Source organism: Diceros bicornis, chromosome 17 (genome assembly GCF_020826845.1).
Source record: "Diceros bicornis minor isolate mBicDic1 chromosome 17, mDicBic1.mat.cur, whole genome shotgun sequence".
NCBI lineage: Eukaryota > Metazoa > Chordata > Mammalia > Perissodactyla > Rhinocerotidae > Diceros > Diceros bicornis.
In genome coordinates this window covers 35,759,436-35,781,577 of record NC_080756.1, presented here as the reverse complement: position 1 = coordinate 35,781,577, position 22,142 = coordinate 35,759,436, and the positions used below count along the sequence as shown (strand labels likewise).

The 22,142-nt window shown below is 38.3% G+C and overlaps 1 protein-coding gene across 5 annotated transcripts in view; it reads left to right on the top strand.

Annotated features, from left to right (window-relative positions):
• Positions 1–22,142, top strand: part of STK38L (serine/threonine kinase 38 like) — a 77,793-nt gene that overhangs the window by 32,730 nt on the left and 22,921 nt on the right. For 3 of the 5 annotated variants that reach the window (XM_058558611.1, XM_058558612.1, XM_058558613.1), the window contains 2 exons: positions 16,972–17,116; positions 20,776–20,827. In XM_058558611.1, the coding sequence (XP_058414594.1) occupies positions 16,983–17,116; positions 20,776–20,827 (186 nt within the window). In that variant the 5' untranslated portion in view covers positions 16,972–16,982. Of the gene's footprint in view, positions 1–1,291; positions 1,410–16,971; positions 17,117–20,775; positions 20,828–22,142 lie in introns of all 5 variants that reach the window. The other 2 variants (XM_058558610.1, XM_058558608.1) reach the window with 1 other exon arrangement.

Here is a 22,142-nt window from a genome sequence, read left to right as displayed (position 1 = left end):
TGTGTGACAGTAGTTTTGATTTGATCCTGTTGATATATGGGAAGGTGCTCTGCTTCTGATGTAACAACTGTAGTTCCTGCATGAACTAAAGCTTAGTCTGATTTTTTTCTTAAGTTGTATAAATTGAAATTATTTAAATATTTGCATTAGGATATGATTTCAGCTATTTAAAATAGTTAAAAATAGGCTGTGACAATTATATCGTTCAAGTATAGTCTGAATCTCTTAATGAATGAATTTTTCAATGCAAAATTGGGCCAAAAACTTAAGTCAGGCATCTTATAAAAGAAGAAATAATTACTTAAAATATATGAAAATATGCCTAACTCAGTTTAGTCAAAGAAATACATAAGCAAAACTAAGACATCATAGGTTGTTTTTAACTGATCAGGCTGGCAAAGATTAGAAAGATGGACAGTGTACTGTGTTGGCTCTCTCGAATAACTGTGGATGGTCAATTGGTACTGTGTCTCTGGAAAGTAGTCAGGCAGTGTGTATCAAAATTTTAAATGTGAATATTCTTTGACTCAGCAATTGCATGTCTGGAAGTATATAACACGGAAATAAGAGGAGTGCACAGTCCATGATCTAGTATGTTTGCTGCGGCATTGCTAAAAATACCCCCCCAAAGTGGAAACCATCTAAACATCTGTTAGTAGACATTGGTTAAAACTATGGCAGTATAGAAAATAGAGTGTGCCATGGTTGCTTAGTTTCAGAGGAAGCTGTGTTCAAATCCTGGTTCTACTACATTTAAGCTGTATGATCTTGGGCAAATTACCTAATCCGGCTAACTTTCACTTTGCTTTTCTTTAAATGGGAATGATAATGGCACATGCTTTTTAGGGTTGGTATGAGGATTAAGTGAGATGATACACCTAAAGCACAGTGTCTAGCACAAAAAAACTCCTCATATGTTAGAAAATATTATTACTATGTGCTCCTTAAAAAGGATCAAGTGGATCTATTTGTGTTAATATTGAAGGATGTCTGCAAGATAGTAAGGGAAAAAAGCAAGTTACAGAACAGTTTATAGGAATCCATTTAGTTAAAACTATATATGTGTATTTATATGTGCATTAAAGTTTTGGGAGGACATAAATAACAGTTAACATTTAGTGAGCACTCGACTAATTCTCAGGCACTAAGTGCTTTAACACATATCAATCAACCACTTTATTAAAATGAGTTAATATATTTTAAGTGCTTGGAACAATACCTACACTTTGTAAAGTACTTTATAAACCCTAGTTGTTAATTCTCACATGCTGTCATTATCTCTGTTTTGTAGATAAGGACACTGACACCCTGAGAGTTCTCACAGTTCGTAAGCGGCAGAGCCAGAATTTAAATCCAGGCAGTCTAACTCCAGTCTATCGCCCAACAGTTAAAACTGGATATTATGGGAGGTAGGATTGTGAGGTCACTTTCACTTTGCAGTTTATATGCTTCTAGATATTTTCACATGAAACATATTTTACTTTCAGAAATAGAAAAAAGATATTTCCAGTTTGGAAAGAAAAAAGGTGCATATTTATATTTTAGAAACCTTATTTCATCTGTTACAAAATACCTATGGCAAATTCCAGAGATCTGAATATATGTACACTTAGGTTTGCCCTCATGCTCAGGTGCCCTGGACAAGGGGTGCCCAGGACCCCGTACATACAGTGTGTATAAGATTTTGAGAACCTCACTTTGGGACACATTTTATGGACAGAGGTAGGGTCCCAAGCTAAATCTACATCACTTAATGATGATTAGCTTCTGTAATTAAAATCCTAATAGCTTTCAAGAAACCTTTAGTCACAATATTTTGGATTGCAGAAAGTTTGGGGTAAAATGTCATTCTGCAGTCATCTGAAAAAAGCAGACAGAAATAAGTTATTTGATCCACAGATGCATAATCGTAATAAGATAGGAAGGGGTGATTCGGTGTTAGATGTTAACATCAGTGTTAGAGCTAATAGATACCATGTAGTCCAGGACTGGGCCCTGGCTGTCAGTGTTCTGATGGCCAACTTTTCTGCAGGGGCAATGCAGTGTCCTAGAGGTGCCACTGCACTGTGGACTCTCCAGCTAGATTGGAAGCTCCGCCTGAAGGTTGAGTGACCTGTTCTAGTTCTAGACCAGATAGCCAAATGACTGTGGGCTTCAATTCTGTAAAATGAGGGAGATGGACTAGATAATATAGTTTCTGTTTTCAGGTCCTATGATGCTAATAGTCTTGCCTGTTGGTAAACTAAATTTGCAATGTTAGACCTTTAGTGGAGTCTATAAAAATGCTGAACAGAATTGACCTCATAAGCTGATTTATGAGAGGGTTTGCCAGTATACTTACTTGAATTACAGGATATCCTTGATGACAACAAACTGTACAGTTTACTTTTTATTCCATTTTAGGCATTTTTTTCTCGCCTATATTTGTTTTCCAAATAAACTAGAATTGTGTTCTAAAGATCACAAGTCAATAAAGTGGTATAACCCTGTTTGATGCTTAGATAGTCAACTTTTCAAGTATTAATTATAAAGGTCACTAGCACTAAAAAAAAATTTTTCTGCCTTAAAGTTTTTTTGTACCCTGATGTCTTAACAAGGTGGATGCCTCCTGGATTTTCTCATGTTTGCAGAAGTCACGTAATCTGTATGTTTAACACAATATCTGAGTCTGATGAGTCACATGGTATGTCTGCTTTTAGCTGGGAGCATTTTTCGTTGGTCACTCGTGATGGTCAAAATGTCTCTTGGGAGAGTTTAAATGACTCAAAATAACTAAAAGTAACTCAGAGCTACTTATATTTTAAAATTGTAAGCTTGATGATATCACATTTTAATTTTAGTCTAACTTTCGCCCTCACAAAGGACTGCAGCTTCTGGCTCTTACATTGTTAGATTAGTCTGATCTCTTTCAGTGTGTGGTTGTCATTTGAAAAGGAACAGCAAACAAAAGAACAGCAATTTGAAAATTAAAATTAAGAAATTGGTCCAATGGAGGAATCCACTTAAGTCTCTCCTGAAGCTATTCAATGATGTAGAAGCTTTGAATATTTTGAGTGAATGGGAAAGTTAAAATATGAGTTGATATTTTAAATTTAAGTTGTATTTGGGAAACTTATATTTTACATCCTCACTTAAACTCAAGTCTATTTTCAAGTTTCTTTTTGGGTGTGAATGTCAGTCTATTTCTCTCTCTCTCTCATTTCTATTAGAAGCTTACTTTTAAGAAAGTGAAAGGCAAGAGTTTAAAGACGAGCACACTTTTTATAGTTGGGCCACTGAGTGATTTATGTGTTCGGGCCGCTTGCCAAAGCTTGCTCCTCCCCTTCTCTTTACCAGCATGTCACACCACCTCTCACCACTCATTATTTTCTTGCCTTGTTCATTCATTGGTTGTTCTCTGGTCACACCAAACCTCCACCTTTTTGCACAAAATAGACATTTTTGGTTGTACTGGTGCTTTGAATTGGGCGTTATCTCCTTTAAAATAGGCAAAGAAAAGGAGTAAGGGGAGTGAAGATCTTCTTGAAAGCTAGAGCATTCATGTCGTCTCTTTTTATGATTTTAGAGGAGTAGTTCCCTTACCTTAACTATGACTTAAAGTTAAGTTAGCTAAGATTTGTGCTGCCCTGCTTTTTGATTTTTTTTTTTTTTTTTTTTTTTTTTTTTTTTTTTTTTTGTGAGGCGATCAGCCCTGAGCTAACATCCGCCAATCCTCCTCCTTTTTTCCTGAGGAAGACGGCCCTGGGCTAACATCGGTGCCTATCTTCCTCCACTTTATATGGGACGCCGCCACAGCATGGCTTACCAAGCAGTGCGTCGGTGCGCGCCCGGGATCCGAACCAGCGAACCCCGGGCCGCCGCAGCGGAGCGCGCGCACTTAACCGCTTGCGCCACCGGGCCGGCCCCTGCTTTTTGATTTTGATAATGGCCTTTTGCGTCACCAGTAGAAAAGCTATTTGAAAAGAGAGCGACAGTTTTGAGTCCTGGTAAATATGCACAGGTAGAAGACACTAAAAAACTTTTTCCCTAAGAAGAACTGTAAGATATGACTGAAAAACTTTTCAGAATTCCCATTAGTCTTCTGGTTTGTCTTTAGTTTTATTACATGGCTTCAAACTCTTTTTGCTGTTCTTCATAAGCTTCCACTAAACCAGAGCTAGGAATTTGGTTCATAGGAAAAAAATCCAAGTGCAGTGGCACCTGGAAAGCCACCTCTGTGGGCTGAAAACTTGTAAGTTGATTCCCTTTTACTGCTCCCACCCGCACCCTCACACAATTACTCTTAAATGCTTTTTTCTTATGATAAAAATGATCGTTTTCCCATTTTGGAAAATTTTAAAAATGATGGACAAAATTTAAATCATCCATAATTTCACACCATAATTTACCCCCCCCTTTTTTTTTTCATATTCTTGAGTTTATATTTTACCTGAAGATAGAACTTTGTATCCTGTTTACTTAACATTATTTCTCATGTTGTTTTCCTTTTGGAAAATTTTCTTCAGTATTATTTCCATGGTATTTCATGCTATTATTCCATCAACCATTTCACCTAATTTTAAACATTTGTTTGTTTTTTTAAATAATCTTTGATTAAAAAAACTACAAATCTTTGCTGCAATTTTGATTATTTTCTTAGGATAGATTCCTAAAGGTAGAATTAATATGTCAAAAGATAAAATCTTTAAGGTTCTTGATACAAATTGCCATAGCCCCTACCAGAAAGGATTACGTCCCTACCAGTTAACATAAGGCAGGGAGTGATATCAAGATGGTGACATAGGCCATTCCCAACTTTAGTCTCCCTCACAAAAAGACCAGCTAGCAATTATCTATAGACAAGACACCATTGTAAAAAACCCAGAACCCAGGAGTGAGCCTGAAGCAACCCCCTGGACCACAGAGACTGAGAAGCACCACATTAGAAGGGTGAGTGAAGCAGCTACACTCTGACCTCATTGCCCCTACCTCAGGGCAGCACAGCACCGTACCAGGAGAGCGCCCCTGGGCATATGGTTTTTCCAGTGGGAAAATGAGAGTCCAAGGTGAACATCCAGCTCCCCCAGCTTTGTGGGACACTTCCTGGGAAGCCCTTGAGTCTCGCCTCATGGAGATCACTGGAGAAATCTTCAGAGCTCAACCACTGGGGATCAGATAGACAGAGAAGGGGGGTGGGGTTTACAGCAGCCAGCGCTCACATCTTAGTGGACCACCTTCCTGCTTACGGTGGTGCCTGAGCAGGGATCCCAGCCAGTGGCTATGCCCATCTGCAGAGCCAAGCTGGTAGCCCACTCTGTCCAGGGACCTCAGTTGGCAGCTCTGTTTGATTTGAGTCTTTAGCTGACAAGCCATACCTGCTGTGGAGCCCATTCTACAGCCCCACCCAGGCAAGGTAGCACAGTTAGAACCCTGCTGAACTACTGAGTATAGCCTCCATTCCCACCTGAATAGCCACAGAGCCTATCCTACAGCCCCACTTGGGCAGGGAGCCAAGCCAGCAGCCCTGTTAATTATACTGTTAAGTATAGCCTCTGGCTCTTCATAACCAGGGATCCTGAACAGTGACCCTGGGCAGGCTTGGAACCCAGTTTATGGTACCCCCTAGCTGCGGAGCCCACCCTACAGCCCTGCCATGCAGCAGAGCACAGCCTATGGCCCTGCCCAATTGTTGAATGCAGCCTGTGGCCTTGCCTAGGCAGGGAACCCAACTACTGACACCACCCAATCACAGAGTATAGCCTGCAGCCCCACCTGATGAGGGAGTACGGACAGGAACCCTGCTCATCTGCAGAGCACAGTCTCTAGTCCATCGAACTGCAAGATACAGCTGGAGGTCCCTTCCAAGCAGAGAACCTGGCCAGCGACCTTGTCCAACAGTGGAGCACAGCCAATGGCCTACCTGATTGTGAAGCCCAGCCTGAGGCCCTGCCCAACTTCAGGGCACAACCTGTAGCCCTGTCTGATTACAGAGCATAGCCAGAGGCCCTGTCCAACTGCAAAGCCCTGCCTGCAGCCCCGCCCCAACACAGAGTCCAACCAGCAGCACCATCCAGTCAGGAAGCTCAGCCTGCGACTCCTCCCAATCAGGAGGAGATTGCAGAGCCCCAGCCAAAGCCCTCTCCACTCATGGAGTCCAATCAATGGCACCACCCTGCCAGGAAACACAGCTTGAGACCTCACGTGACCCGAGGTGATTGCAGAACCCACTTAGTGGCCCCACCTGACTGCAGGCACAGCCAGCTGTTCCACCTGGCCCTGCTTGAATTGGAGCCCAGCCAGCAGTCTCACCCAACTTCAGAGCCCAGCTGGCAACAGCCCCCTTGACTTCAGAACATGGGCAGTGGCCTCACCCAACTGAAGACCCTGGAAGCAAGCCCTGCTTCCCCACAGACTTTACTAACTGACCTGTCCAATACTCGAAGGTGAGCTGACTGGTAAAGATCCTTTCCTGCTGAAGGAAACCAGTAAAGTCTGGAGGAGGAGACCACTTACCTAAATGTGCAGATAGCAACACAAAGAATCAAGGAACACAAAGAATCACGTAAACATTACACCACCAAAGGAAACTAATAAAACTCTAATAACTGGCCCTAAAGAAATGGAGATCTATGAACTGACACAGAATTCAGAATAATTCTCTTAAAGGAGTTCACTGAATTATAAGAACAAACAGACAGACAACTGAATGAAATTAGGAAAACAGTGCATAACAAAATGAAAAGTTCAATGAAGTTTTTTGATAGAAACTATCAAAAAGAAAAACAAATAGAAATCTTAGAGCTGAATAAAACAGTGACTGAACTGAAGGCCTCAGTTGAGAGCTTCAACAACAGACTTGACCAGGCAGAAAAAAGAATCAGTGAACTGGAAGGTAGGTCATTTGAAATTATCCAGTCAGAGCAGCAAACAGAAGTAAGGATGGAGAATGAAAAAAGCCTACAGGCTTATGGGACATGATCAAGAAATACAAATGCACATTATGGGAATCCCAGAAGGAGAAGAGAAAGTCTATTTAAAGCAATAATGGCTGAAGACTCCCCATATTTGAGGGGGAAATGGACATGCAGATTCAAGAGGTGCAATGGACCCCAAATAGGTTGAATCTGAAAAGGGCTATATCAAGATGCATTATAATTACATTGTCAAAAGTCAAAGAAAAAGAGAGAATTTTGAAAGCAGCAAGAGAAAGGCAACTTGTCACATACAAGGGCACCCTCATAAGACTCTAAGCAGATTTCTCAATGGAAACGTTGCAGTCTAGGAAAGAGTGGGATGGTATATTCATAATATTGAAAGAAAAAACTGTCAGCCAAGAATACTATACCTGGTAAAGCTATTCTTCACAAATGAAGGAGAGACAAAGACTTTCCCAAACAAACAAAAGCTGAGGGAATTCATCCCCCTAGACCTAATTTACAAGAAATCCTAAAGGGTATTCTTGAAGCAGAAATAAAAGGATGCCAATTAGCATTGTAAAAACATGAATGTGTAAAACTCACTGGTAATGATAAATATATAGTCCAAGTCACATTCTTTAATCTTGTAATGGTGGTATGTAATTCACAACTCTAGTTTAAAAGTTAAAAAACTGTATTAAAAGTAACCATAACTACAATAATTTGTTATGGGATACCCAATATAAAAAATATGTAAATTGTAACATCAATAACCTAAAATGTGAGGGGGAGAATTAAAAGTGCAAAGTTTCTATATGCTATTAAAGTTAAAATAGGATGTTATAAGACATTTTATGTAAGCCTCATGGAAGCCACAAAGAAAAACCAGATACACAAAAGATTATGATAATGGAGTCAAAGCACACTGCCACAAAAAGTCATCATTCACAAAACAAGACAGCAAGAGAGGAAGCAAGAAATAAAGGATCTACCAAACAGTCAGAAAACAATTAACAGATTGTTAATTTATTAATTTAATAAGTTAATTTGTTAATTTATTAACAATATTAAGAACTTATCATTAATTACCTTAAATGTAAATGGGTTAAATTCTTCAATCAAAAGACATAGAATGACTGAATGGATAGAAAAACAAGATCCAGTGATGTGCTGCCTATAAGAGACTCAATTTAGCTTTAAGGACACACATAGATTGAGAGTGAAGGGATGGAAAAAGTTATTTCAAGCAAATGGTAACCAAAAGAAAGCAGGGGTGGCTATACTTATATCAGACAAAATAGACTTTAAGCTAAAAATGGTCAAAAAAGACAAAGAAGGTCATATAATGATAAAGGGGTCAGTCCATCAAGAAGAAATAACAATTGTAAATAATTATGCACCCAACATCAAAGCACCTAATAAATCAAATACTAACAGAACTAAAAGCGGAAATAAAGAGCCATACAATAATAGTTGGGGACTTTAATACTCCCTCTCAATAATGGATAGATCATTCAGACAGAGAATCAATAAGCAAACAGCAGATTTGAATAACACTGTAGACCAAATAGTCTTAACAGACAAAAACAGAACATTCCATCCAACAGCAGCAGAATACACATTCTTCTCAAGTGCACATGATTTCTCTAGAGATCACGTGTTAGGCCATAAGACAAGTCTCAACAAATTCAAGAAGATAGGAATTACATCAGGTATCTTTTCTGACCACAATGGTATGAAACTAGAAATCAGTAACAGGAGGAAAGCTGGAAAATTCACAAATACATGAAAATTAACACACTCCTGAACAACCAGTGGATCAAAGAAGAAATCAAAAGAAAAATTTAATAAAATATAAAACAAATGAAAATGGAAACACAACATACCAAAACTTATGGGATACAGCAAAGGTAGTTCTAAAAGCGAAGTTTATAGTGATATATGCATACATTAAGAAAAAAGAGGGCCGGCCCCATGGCTTGGCGGTTAAGTGCGCGCGCTCCGCTGCTGGCGGCCCGAGTTCGGATCCCGGGCGCGCACGGACGCACCGCATCTCTGGCCATGCTGAGGCCACGTCCCGCATACAGCAACTAGAAGGATGTGCAACTACGACATACAACTATCTACTGGGGCTTTGGGGGGAAAAATAAATAAATAAATAAATTAATTAATTAATTAATTAATTAATTAAAACAAAGAAAAAAGAAAGATCTCAAATAAACAATCTAACTTTACACCTCAAGGAACTAGAAAAAGAACAAACTAAGCCCAAAGTTAGCAGGAGGAAAGGAAATAATAAAGATCAGAGCAGAAATAAATGAAATAGAGAATAGGAAAACAATAGAAAAGATTAACAAAACTAAGAGTTGGCTCTTTGAAAAGATAAACAAAATTGAGAAACCTTTAGCTAGACTAACCAAGAAAAAAAGAGGACCCAAGTAAATAAAATTATAAATGAAAGAGGAGCTAATACAACTGATACCACACAGATACAAAGGATCATAAGAGATTACCATGAACAATTATATGCCAACAAATTGGACAACCTAGAAGAAATGGATAAATTCCTAAAAATATACAACCTTCTAAGACCAAATCCTGAAGAAATAAAAAATCTGAACAGACCAATGATGAGTAAGGAAATTGAGTCAGTAATCAAAAATCTCCCCAACAAAGAAAAGCCCAGGACCAGGGATTAATATTCAAAATATGCAAGGAACTCATACAACTCAATAGCAAAAAAACAAATAATCTGATTAAAAAAATGGGCAGAGTATCTTAATAAACATTTTTCCAAAGAACATATTCAAATGATCAACAGGTACATGAAAGGGTGCTCAGCATCACTAATCACCAGGGAAATGCAAATCAAAGCTACAGTGAGACATCACTTCACACCTGTTAGAATGGGTATTATCAAAAAGACAAAAAGTAACAAGTGTTGGTGAGGATGTGGAGAAATGGGAACTATTGTATGCTGTTGGTGGGAATATAAATTGGTACAGCCACTATGGAAAACAGTATGGAGGTTCCTCAAAAAATTAAAAATAAAACTACCATATTTTCCAGTAGTTCCACTTCTGGGTATCTATCCAAAGAATTCATCTGACTGTGAATTTCTTGCTCTTCAAATTGTACCTTAGAGAGGAAAGAAGCTGTGGCTGCTCTGTCATTAGGGACTCAGCATATACAGTATCCAACCTGAGGACCTGTTGTAGTCTAGGGCATTATGGTTGCAACTACAGTCATGCACCGCATAACAATGTTTTGGTCAACGATGTACCACATATGTGGTGATGGCTGCATAAGGTTAGTACCATACAGTCTAGGTGTGTAGTAGGCTATACCATCTAGGTTTGTGTAAGTACTATAGGGGAGGAAGAAACTTTCCTCTACCCTACTAGGTTCTTCTGGCTGGTCTAAGAATTAAATTTACATGAGACAGATTAATGGGAGAAAAACAAACAAAAGTTTAATAACATGTATATGTGGGAGAAACCCAGGAAAACTGAGTAACTCACCAAAATAGCTGAAGCCCTCCCCTTAAATACCACCCTCAGCTAAAGACAAAGACAAAACAAGATGTTGAGGGGTGGGGAGAGTCAGAGACTTCAAAGTGAAGGAACGCAATTCACAGGTAACTGAAAAGGAGCAAATGTTTGGAAAACAAGTGTTTTGCCACACAGAAACAGAAGAACATAGAGAGGGGAGCCCAACAAACAGGCTTTTCTAGGTTCCTCCCTGTGTACCACCTAGTTCATGTTATGATAAGGTGATAGCTTGCTTCCTGAGACAAGTTTTTTTAATCTGAATTCTTTTAGGCAGGTAAGGGGTAGGTAACAAGAAAAACTTTTTGAGGCTTTTCTTTCTTAAATATCATCAGCCTAAAATAATCCTCATGTCAAGGAGACACATTTTGGGGTGGCAAATTTTGTTTCCTTTCAGTACACTCTGATGTTCGTACACTGACAAAATTGCCTAATGACGCATTTCTCAGAACCTATCCCCGTCATCAAATGACATACGACTGTAATGATGAATTTAGGAAAATTTTTATACTCCAAGGTAATACACTAGCATTAAGGGTATGCTTTCCTCTGAAATGTAGTATGTGAAAACTAAGGTGAAATCACCAGTTAAACAGTGTGTTTTACCAGTCAGGTAAAGCAGTTCTGTTTTCCTACTCTTGAAGTTTGATGGTAAATGGTTGGAGACACCACATCTATTTATAGATGGCCTGAGTGCCAGATCCGTTATCTCCTTTCCCCAGGCTTGATGAACGAAAGAATGTTGGACTTAACTATTGGTAGTGTCTCCATTAATGAATAGGGGAGTCTGGAGAAAACACGTGAACAGGAAATTCAAGGGCACCTAGTGTTTTTTTTAATCAGTCCAGGAATTCTAGACTTGCAAATTGTATCCTGTTCTTTTTCTGGGTAAAGAAAGGGCTTTAATAAAAGACAAAGAACAGTGTTAAATCCATTAGAGGAATAAATTTGCAATATGATAAGTGCTAGTCCAGTCATCTAGATCATTCTTTGTAATAATTTGGTCACTTCTGTTCTTAGTTTTGTTTAATTTGAAATTTTTAAAGCCTATTTGTATCTGGTTAGAGGGAAATAATTTTTTCTTGCTTTTGAAGGTAATCTCTAAAAGATATTATTTAATCAAGAGTAAGGGTGGGATTTTTGGCCTTTTCTGCAATTGTATCTTGAGTCTGAAGCAGGATTTGTTTCTGAAGGTTGACATAACACTAAATCATTCTGTAGTTTTTAATCCAAAGGAAAGCATTATATATGAAATATATGTAATTTAAAATCCATTACATTTGAGTTGAGTTACTCACCATCATTTACAGAATGCCTACTGTGTGCTCAGCACTTTGCCAGGTGCCATGATACTTTCATTACAAAGATGAATAGATGTAGGTTTTGCTCTAATTTGGTTTTTTAAATAAGGCATACAGGGCTGGCCCCGTGGCTTGGTGGTTAAGTGCGCGCGCTCCGATGCTGGTGGCCCGGGTTCGGATCCCGGGCGCGCACCGAGGCACCACTTCTCCGTCCATCCTGAGGCCGAGTCCCACATACAGCAACTGGAAGGATGTGCAGCTATGACATGCAACTATCTACTGGGGCTTTGGGGGGAAAAAATAAATAAATTAATTAATTAATTAAAAAAAAATAAGGCATACATACTTGCATTATGTATAACTAGAATGAGAAGAACATAGTAATCATGATTAAATGATATAGTGTCTGGAGATTGTTTTTCATTACTTGATATCCACTTCTGGATTTGGGAGTTAAACTCATTACATCTTCTTACGATGAGAGAAACCTAATCATCTTTTTACCCCTCTTTTGTAAAGACCTCAGGTTCATAAATTTTTATCTAAAACAACTTCATATTTATTTCTGTACTGTTAATGCAGACAATTTCTGTTGTTTGGAGTTGTTTTGAATTCCCTAACATTTTTTTTATGTTTCACAAAAATTTCCCCCAAAGTTTTGCTCAGTAATATTTCTGCCTACCTCTAGCCCCCCAATTTTGCTTCATTTTGGGAAAGCCCAGTCAGCAGCAGAGCTTAATATTGGCCATCTCCAGCCACTTTAAAGTGGGCAAAGGTACCCTGGGCAAAATAGTGACCAGTCTTTTTTTTTTTTTTTTAAGATTCCACCTTATCCTGATGCCATTAAACCTTTAAATTGAGTAACAGTTCTGTTTGTTTTGATGCCATGCTCGCCAAGCAATCTTCTGATCCTAATTAAGGCTTTACATGTAGCTTGCCTACAAGGACAGAATGCATTTGCTAGAAGATGCAGGTATCTGTTCCTTGTTACTCAATTTCTTATTGTGTAAATCAATAAATTGCCATTATGTCTTATATATCAGTCTCTTGTGAACTTTATTAGGATAAAGAAGCTTCCAGAATTTGATTGCCGTGGGACACTGGCAGCTGAAGGCCAGACCTTGCACCTTGGCAGACTGAGCAGAGCAGCCTGTTCTACGAGCCCTCTTGGCAGCCAATCAGCTGCCTTCCAAGGCCACACCCTGAGTTCATCATACATCTTTTCTTCTGGCTTCTACAAGCATTACTTGTGTGTTCGTTCTTTGTGCTTTTTTCAAGAGGCACTATAAAAGGTTTTGTTTGTTTTTTCACCATTCACTTTTTGAAGGGAAAATATAGACCTTAGACAACTATAGTTGGATCTTGACCTTTTTTCCTCTTTTTTTGTTAGTGCCATCCAGTTGATTCCAATTCCTAGTGACCCTGTGTACAGCAAAGCTGAGCCCTGCCCGGTCTTTTTGTGCCATCTTCTCACCTTCTCACCTTCTGGTGCTGTATCAGACAATGCTCCACTGCTATTCATAGGATTTTCATGTATCCTTTCAATTTGGAAGTGGGTGGCCGGGTCCTTCTTCCTAGTCTGTCTTAGTCTGGAAGCTCTGCTGAAACCTGTCCACCATGGGTGACCCGGCTGGTATTTGAAATACCAGTGGCATAGCTTTCAGCATCACAGCCACACACAGCCACAGAATAACAACCAACAGACAGGTGGTGTGGGTCCCTGACTGGGAAACGAACCTAGGCAGCAGCGGTGAGAGTGTTGAATCTTAACCACTAGACCACCAGGGCAGGCTTTTTTTCCTTTTAGGAACTGGCCAACCAATTTGAAAGTTCTTTATCAGCTACAGATCTTCTGGACAAATCAGAAAGCACTCTGAAATCCCTAGTATTGCTCTTTGTTGGAGCTTCTGATCCCTACCCCCCCCGCCCCATGTTTGTTGAAAAGAAGTAACAGGCACTTTTTTACTAGTGTTTGAAGAGAATTATCTATGAGCTTAAATTTTATATGCCTAAAGAAGGCTCCCTGGAATACTACTGCAATTGTATACCTATCCCCCTTTTGAGGATTTGGGATGCAGATTAGCATATTAAAGATTCTGGGGAGTCTTGCAATAAGAAACTTGTTTAACTTAGTATAATCTGGATTTCCTAAATCTATTTGAATTGCTTAACTTCTAGTCCATCCTACCCAGCTCACCCCACCTGCCCATCCCCAAATCCCAATTAACAAACATGATTTGGGATGTCTGCTATATACTATCCCTGTTCTACTTTTCCTTCTCTGACTTTTTTGCATCTGATCCTGAAACATCGAACATAAACCAGTAATTCTAAGATTTCAAAAAATGGTTTGGTAGCATTGCCTTAGATAGCATTCTAGGAAGAACAGCTCAGTGCTTAAAAATCATTTGGCTGTGATAATTCTTGAGTTTCAGTTATTTTTATTATTAATTGTTTTTAAAAAATGAGACTCATTAGAGCATTTAGCACATTTAAAAAATTAAACTAGGTGCCTAAAATGATGTCTTACGTTTGTATAAGCCATTGTGGCTCTGCTGTGTATTATCTCAAATAGCCTTAGACTGCCTGTGAACTAGGCAGAGCAAATATTGTAATCTTTGGGGGGAAAATGACTTAAGTTCAGAGTGTTCTGGTGATTTGAATAAGACCCTATGATCAATTAGCAGCAGGGCCTGGATTAGATCTCTAAATTTCTGACTCCTAGGTTCGGTAATTTCTTTTTCCGTACTTGCTTATTAGCCAAGCTTTATGGAGTACTGTACTTTTTTGATACTTCTTTCAACCCTTCCCCCATCCCACATTTGACAGGTTGACTCATTTGTTCATTACTGCCTACTGTGTGTCAGATACTGTGCTGTTGTGATGAGTACTCAAAAATGAATCAGGAAAAGTTGTTGGCCAGAGGGATAGACAAATGGAGTGAGAAGCACCAGTACGTGAGATACATTGGTACAAATGCTAGAGAACACGCATGGAAGAATGCCAAATGTCATGTCTCTTCTGGTAGGGAGTGTCAGAGAAGTCATCACAGTAAGACTTTAGCTAAACAGGGCCTTAAAGGACAATCTGGATCTTCTCTAGAATGGTGTGTTATGATCCCCATCCAGATAAGCAAAAACATGTTTAATATATGGTACCATTCTAGCTGTTTTGGTCCAGATGTAGACTGTGGTAGCTAAGTCTCTTAGGGTCAGTGCCCACCTATAGCAGACACCAGAGTTCAGTCTGTCCCCTTATGAAGCAGCCATTTTGCCACATTCTTTATCTTATCTAATTGTCCAGATTATCTTCTTCAAACCAGTACTTCATTTGGCTGGCACAGTAGTTTTTGAAAGTTGGCACTTGAATGGCTTTAAGTAGACACACACTGTCCAGTTAAGGCCACAAAGCTTCCCTGTGATTGTCACCTGGCTTGATTCATATATTTGTGTTTTCTGCCTGGTTCCTCTAGTCATTTGAGTGTCATTTGAAGATGAAATGAACCTCATAGTCTGGAGAAGTATACTAGAACTTGTTGTAGCACTATCTGAAATGGCATAGAATCAGAATGAAATGGGACAGCCAGGGACTCATCCAAAGGGCTTGTTTCTAAAAGTAGTTTTCCCCAGGCCTGCCTGGTGGCGTAGTAGTTAAGTTTGTGCACTCCACTTCAGCGGCCCTGGTTCATGGGTTTGGATCCCAGTGCGGACCTACACCACTCATCAAGCCGTGCTGTGGCAGCATCCCACATACAAGATAGAGGAAGAAGATAGGCACAGACGTTAGCTCAGGGCCACTCTTCCTCACCAAAAAAATAAAAAATAAAAGTAGTTTTCCCATAAAACATATACTCATAAGAATTGCCTTACCCATGTGTGTGGTGATGGATTGTAATTAGTATTTGGGTGGTGAACATGATGTACTCTATGCAGAAATAGAAGTATAATGATGTACACCTGAAATTTATACAGTGTTATAAACCAATGTTACTGCAATAAAAAAATAAATAAACAAATAAAAGGAATGATGATAAGAAGTTTTGCCAGGATATAGAACAACAGGAATTCTCCTATGCTGCTAGCAGTAGTTCAAATTGGTACAGCCACTATGGAAAACTGTTTGGCAGTATCTACTAAAATTGAACATATGCGTCCCTGTGACTTAGCAACTTTACTGCAAGATCTATACCCAACTGAAATGTGTGCACATGTCCTCCAAAGACACATATTAGAATGTCATAGGGCTGGCCCCATGGTGTAGTGGTTAAGTGTGCGCGCTCCGCTGCTGGTGGCCCGGGTTCGGATCGTGGGCGTGCACCGACGCATCGCTTGTCAGGCCATGCTGTGGCGGCGTCGCATATAAAGTAGAGGAAGATGGGCACGGATATTAGCCCAGGGCCAGTCTTCCTCAGCAAAAAGAGGAGGATTGGCATGGATGTTAGCTCAGGACTGATCTTCCTCACAAAAAAAATAAATAAATAATAAATAAATAAATAAATAAATAAAAAAGAATGTCATAGCAGCAGCATAATTTCTTAAAAGGACTGAAAACAAGCCAAAGGTCCATCACCAGTGAAATGAATAAATTGTGTTATAGTCATATAATGGGATACTATACACCAATGAAAATTAACAAACTACATCTGCAAAAACAACTTAGATGAATCCCAGAAACATAACCGTTAATAAAAGAAAGTAAATGCAAAAAAAGAATTGCCTTAGACTGATGTTTATGTGCATATTTGAAGCAACACTTTTGTTTCATAGAATTTATATGGCAGAAGCTACTTCTTCCTATTTAACTAAACTACAGTAACTCTTAGGAGACTTACATTTATTGGGGACATAAACAATAGCAAAATCTTATGGATTTTATTTAGTAATCAAAAAACAACAAAATAGATTAACCCTTTCTTGTTTTGAATGCTTGTTGAATACGACCTTTTGTATCTAAATGTATCCATATTGTGTGTGGCCTGCCACTGCTGCTGCTTCCCTGTTAGTCACCCCTGGTTTTGCCAGCACAAAGTTAATTTCTATTGCTTTGGGAATAGTGCGTCCTTCTCTTTCTTTACTAGCAGTGTATTATTTATAATGTGAAAGACTTGGATGTCTTAACTGTTAGGGTAGAATTTTGTTTAGTAAAAATTAAGCCATTTCCAGAGTTTGTTATAAGGGATAGAAAGTTTTCTTCTACTGAATAATTTGTGTTTATATGTTGTTTCAGTTTCTGTTACTATGGCAATGACGGCAGGGACTACAACCACCTTTCCTATGAGCAACCATACCCGGGAAAGAGTGACTGTGGCCAAGCTCACGTTGGAGAATTTTTACAGCAACCTAATTTTACAGCATGAAGAGAGAGAAACCAGGTATAGTAAAGGCTAGCCAAATTTTTCTGTTGAGTTAAATAAGCTGTTATGCTGCAAGTAGGGTGTAAACATGTTGTCCATTAATGGTATAAATATTGTGAATTCCTGTATGCTGTTTTTAAGTTTCCTATACTGAAAGTATACCTAGTTACTTGTTTTATGTTTTCAGAATAGTTTCTTGTCCTGTGCACCCATATACTTATATCACATGTCAATTGATGTTTTAAACAAAATGTTTCCAACCATGAAATTATATCTTTATACTTTATCTTTTAGAGGGATGCTTTGTGAATAACTGACTTTAATCCAAAAGCCTTTATAGTATTGTGTATATATAAGTGGGAATGGAAGAATAAAAACATGAATTCCACGTTATTTTGCCTTCAGGAAGCTTACAGTAAGGAAGATAATGGACATAAATATTACATGAAAGAGTAAAAAGTATCGCTAAGAGAAGGGCAAAAAAGGGAGAAGTTGTTTTTGATAAGGCAACTGGGAGGGCTTCATAAATGGTGGTGGCATTGAAACGGGGCTCCAGAGGAAGAGTACTGTTTATACATACATCAAAGGGAGAAGAAAGAGGTCAGCGAACAGGAGGAGGGATATAGAGACAAAAGAACTCACCTCCAGTGCTAGGTCAGGCAGTGTCCAATTTTGCTCAAGCTGAATTTCACCATTTCCTGGGAGCCTTGGAGGCTTTGTTAGTGTAGCTGTTCTCATGGTAGTAGGAATCTTTGAAGACTTTTGAACAGAAGAATTAAATGATCACAGGTGTCTCTCCAGAGGAGTACTTGAGTTGTGATGTATAGAATGGATTGTGGGAGGAGGGATTCGAAACATGAAAGGCTAGCGATGTAGTCCAGGCAAATGGAAAGGAGGCTTGAATTAGGATTATGACAACAACAATGGAGAAGAACTGACGAGTGAGAAAAATTGACAAAACGTGGCAACTAGCCACATATGAAATATGAGAGAAATAAGTCAATACTAGCTCTGAAATTTCATGCCTGGGCAAACAGAGAGTGGTGCAACTTAGTGAAATAGGACTCGAGAAGAAGAATCAGGTTTTGAACTTAATTTTGGATAAGTCTAACTGCAGATTAGACATAGCTGAGGAGAGAATTAGAACTAGAAAATAAAACTTAAACAGTTATTCAGAAGTCAACCTAGAAAGACAGAGTATGAAAATAGGGAAGAGAGTTAAGAAACATGGAGCATAGTGAGAAAAGCTAACATATCTTTAATCAAAGTTCCTAAAGGAAGAGAGGAGAGAGAATGGAGCAGAGGCAAGCTAAAACTAAGAGTTTGCCATCAGCAAAAATTCCAGAAGATTCAATTTAGACAGAAGGAGAGTGATCACAAAGAGAAGATCTAAATGTAAATATGTGGATAAATCTCAATAAAAATTGTATAAGAACAATAATAAAAATGATAGTATCTTATGCATTTTAAAAAATAGAATTAAAATATTTTCCAACAGTAGACTATCAGTGAGGAGAGAAGTAAAGGGAATCAAAGTATTCTTAGAGATCTTTGTATCTCTATCCTTAGGGAGGGGTAAAGATTAATTTCAGACTTTGACAGATTAAGTGTCCATGTTATCATTTCTAAGGTGGCCACTAAAAGAATAAAAACAGAGTTTGGAACTCCCAAACTAGTGAAAAGTAAAAAAATCAGTTCAAAAGAAGGTAAGAAAAAAAGAAAAACAGAAATACTAAAAAGTAGGCACAAATAGAAAGCACAAAATAAGTTAGGAATAAATCCAAATATATAAGTAGTTTCACTAATTGTACTGTAATGGAAGTCTCTGGACAGGATCAGATCATCAAGGGAGAGTGAACAAAATAGAAGAGAACCAAGGACAGAAAGACCTGTATTTTTTCAGCAGGCAGGCACTTAAGTTATTCATCAGAATTAGAAAGGTTCATTGTCTTTTCTTGCTGAAACCTTAAAGTGATACAGTTTTGCCCGCTATTTCCAAACAAAGGGAAGTAAGAATAAAAATGTCTGTTATATAAAAAAAAAAGCAATCGGAGCTCGGTGGTGCCATGAAAGTCATATTAAATATCATATTTTCTAAAGGCTTACACTTTAAGAAAATGTGATGAATTTTTAAGGCTTAACTAGTTGAATAAATACATAAGCCAAATAAAGTACCCATCAGAACAAATGTCAGAGTATTTTAGGAGGGAAACTTTTTTAAAAAGGTACCAGAGAAGTCATAGGTCTTCCTGTTTAGATTTGGTGGAAACGGCTGAAAGTTACTGCCTCTCTCCCCAGAATGAGGGATGATTTCATGAAGTGTTAGTCTTGGCAAGGATTGAGGAAAGGAGGCAGTAGAGATTTGACAGAATAAAGGTGCTTGCATATTGATAGTCCCTCCCAGATTAATGGTCCTCTTACTCGTTGGATTCTTTCTGCAGAGGAGAAAACTCAAAATCATTCAGCAGGCAGCTCTGCAGTGCCCAGAGGTGCATGATGGCAGGCACAGAATCCGGTGTTAGGAGCTTATTCCGTTTAAGGGTTGGGCTTAGGGGAATAATGTGAAAACAAGAGAGAAAAATCAGTGAGATAAGCACCAAGGTGCCCACAAACGCTGAGGAAGTGGGTGGAGGCCTCATCTTCTCCCCTGGGGTGCTGATGTATGAACAGGCTTTAGATATTTTTGTCATGAATTTTCCGTAAGAAAGAAAAAGAAGTGATTGGTTAGGAAAGAGCTTAACCTTTAGACATTGTGATAAATAACAAATACCAAAAAATGTGTATGACGGTTTCAGTCCTCAAATGCATGTGGATAAATCCTAGAAAGTTAGTCTTATTCTAACATACTCCAAAACTAATTAGGAAGAGCTCTGTCAGGTTTAGCTTTAGAAAAAAACCAATACAATAGAAATAAAACACTTAATATTGACTTGGAAATGAGTTGCAAAATTCGAATCACAACCGTCTCTCTAGTTACTTCATCCATCCCACCTCTCCCACCTTTCTCCCCAGCCCCGCAGTGCTTAGCTTAACTAACTTCAAGGGTGCCATTTTAAAATAATGAATAACTGAACTTGGCTATATCTAGAAAAGTAAGTGTTCTGGTAATTAATAGGTTGTTTTTTATATACTTTTATGACTTTGCAGTTTTCAACGAATTAGAATAAAATACACTCAATTATGTTGAACATCTCTTCTTGATTAGTTAGGAAATCAAGCTTAGACTTTAAGTGAAGGACTTAGACAATCTCTTTTAGCTAGCAAGTGTTAGAATCAGAATTCAGACAGGGATATCCACCTTAAAATTTATAATTTTAGTCAGTATAGTTACCTTTGTATACTTCTAATGTAAACATTGATAAATTTTAGTGATTTAGGTGGTTTGAACATTAGATAACAGAGTTTTCCTTATTAGAACATTAGTCACCTTTGCTAACAATTCATTTAGGCAGCTTTAGAAGTAAATTTTTCATTTGGCCAGTATGAGAAAGCTAAATCTGGGTTGGGTATATATTTTGAGAAGGAAAACTATTCTTAGTGATTATTTTGATTCAACTTGAAAGTTTTTTTTAGCATAGCAAACTGAAGCGGTAAACTTGAAAAAATAAATGTACGTTTCTTAAATGGGAATAGTTAGGAATGTATTTAAAATTTAAATTATTTTTTCTTTTAAAAAGGCAGAAGAAATTAGAAGTGGCCATGGAAGAAGAAGGATTAGCAGATGAAGAGGTAATGTTAGCTGTAATTACTGTGACTGTGGTTAACAGTACTGTGTTATGTACTTGAAAGTTGCTCACAGAGTGGATCTTTAATGTTCTCACTACAAAAAAAATAAATAATATTTATGTGAGGTGATGGATATGTTAACTAACCTTATTGTGGTAATCATTTCATAATATATATGTGTATCAAATCATCACATTGTATACTTTAAACTTATACAATGTTATATGTCAATTATATTTCAATAAAGTTGGGGGAAAACTAATTACTGCACAAAAGCAACCCCAGGACTTTTGCATTTATTGATATCAGATGATTTTATAACGTAGATAATGTGGATTTCATTATTTGAATGTGGGCTTCTTATTGCTATGATACATATCTTTAAAAGGAGGCAGGCCTTTTTTTTTAATTCCAAGAACATAGATTTAGTAAACAGTATCTACAGTATTCTAGGTAGGTGGAACAAGAAAAGAAGGCTCCAAGAAGAATGAATCAATTGCCAAATCTCAAATTTCTTCCTAAATATTTCTTAAAACCATCCACGTCTCTCATCCAGTGCCACTGTCCTAGCTTAAACCACCGTATATTTCACTTGAAGAAAAACTGCCCCCGACTGGCCTCTCTTCCTCCAGTCTGGGCGCCACTCCCACCTCCAGTTTTTCTGCGCACTGAAACCAGAGTTATCTGTTTAAAAACAGATTTGATCATGTCACTCTTTTGCTTAATACCCTTCGTTGGCTCCCAAGTACTCGGGATAAGGCAAACTTTTTAACACTGGTGTACAAGACCGTTTACAATCTGGCCTCTGCCTATCTCTCTCTCTGCCTCATCTCTGTCACCCTACCCCCATGCTGACCAACAATATTGAATTACTTTGATTTCCAGGCTCTTGCCTATGGACCTTTTCACATGTGTTTCTGCTGCTTGGAACTTCCTTCCTTCTGTCCAACTCCCATTTTTCTTCAAGAAGCTTTGAGTCTCACTTTAGGCATCACTTCCAATGGGAAATCTTCCCTAATCTCTTGTGGTACTCCTCCTACATTCTGCCATAACACTGTTCCTGTCCCTGTGGTAGCTGTAAAAATCCTCTTCCCAGAGTAGAAACTCCATAACGTCTTATTCAGCATTACATCTCCAGAGCTGGCAGAGGGCTAGAATAAATATTTGGTGAATAAATGAACAATGGAGCTTTCCCTCAAGGAGTTTATAGATGAGAAGGAGAGATTACATCTGTGTGTGTAAAAATATGTATACATGATAGAATGTGGCAAACTGAAAATACAGAGATTTTTTTCCCCCCAATTCAAGGGGATCAGAA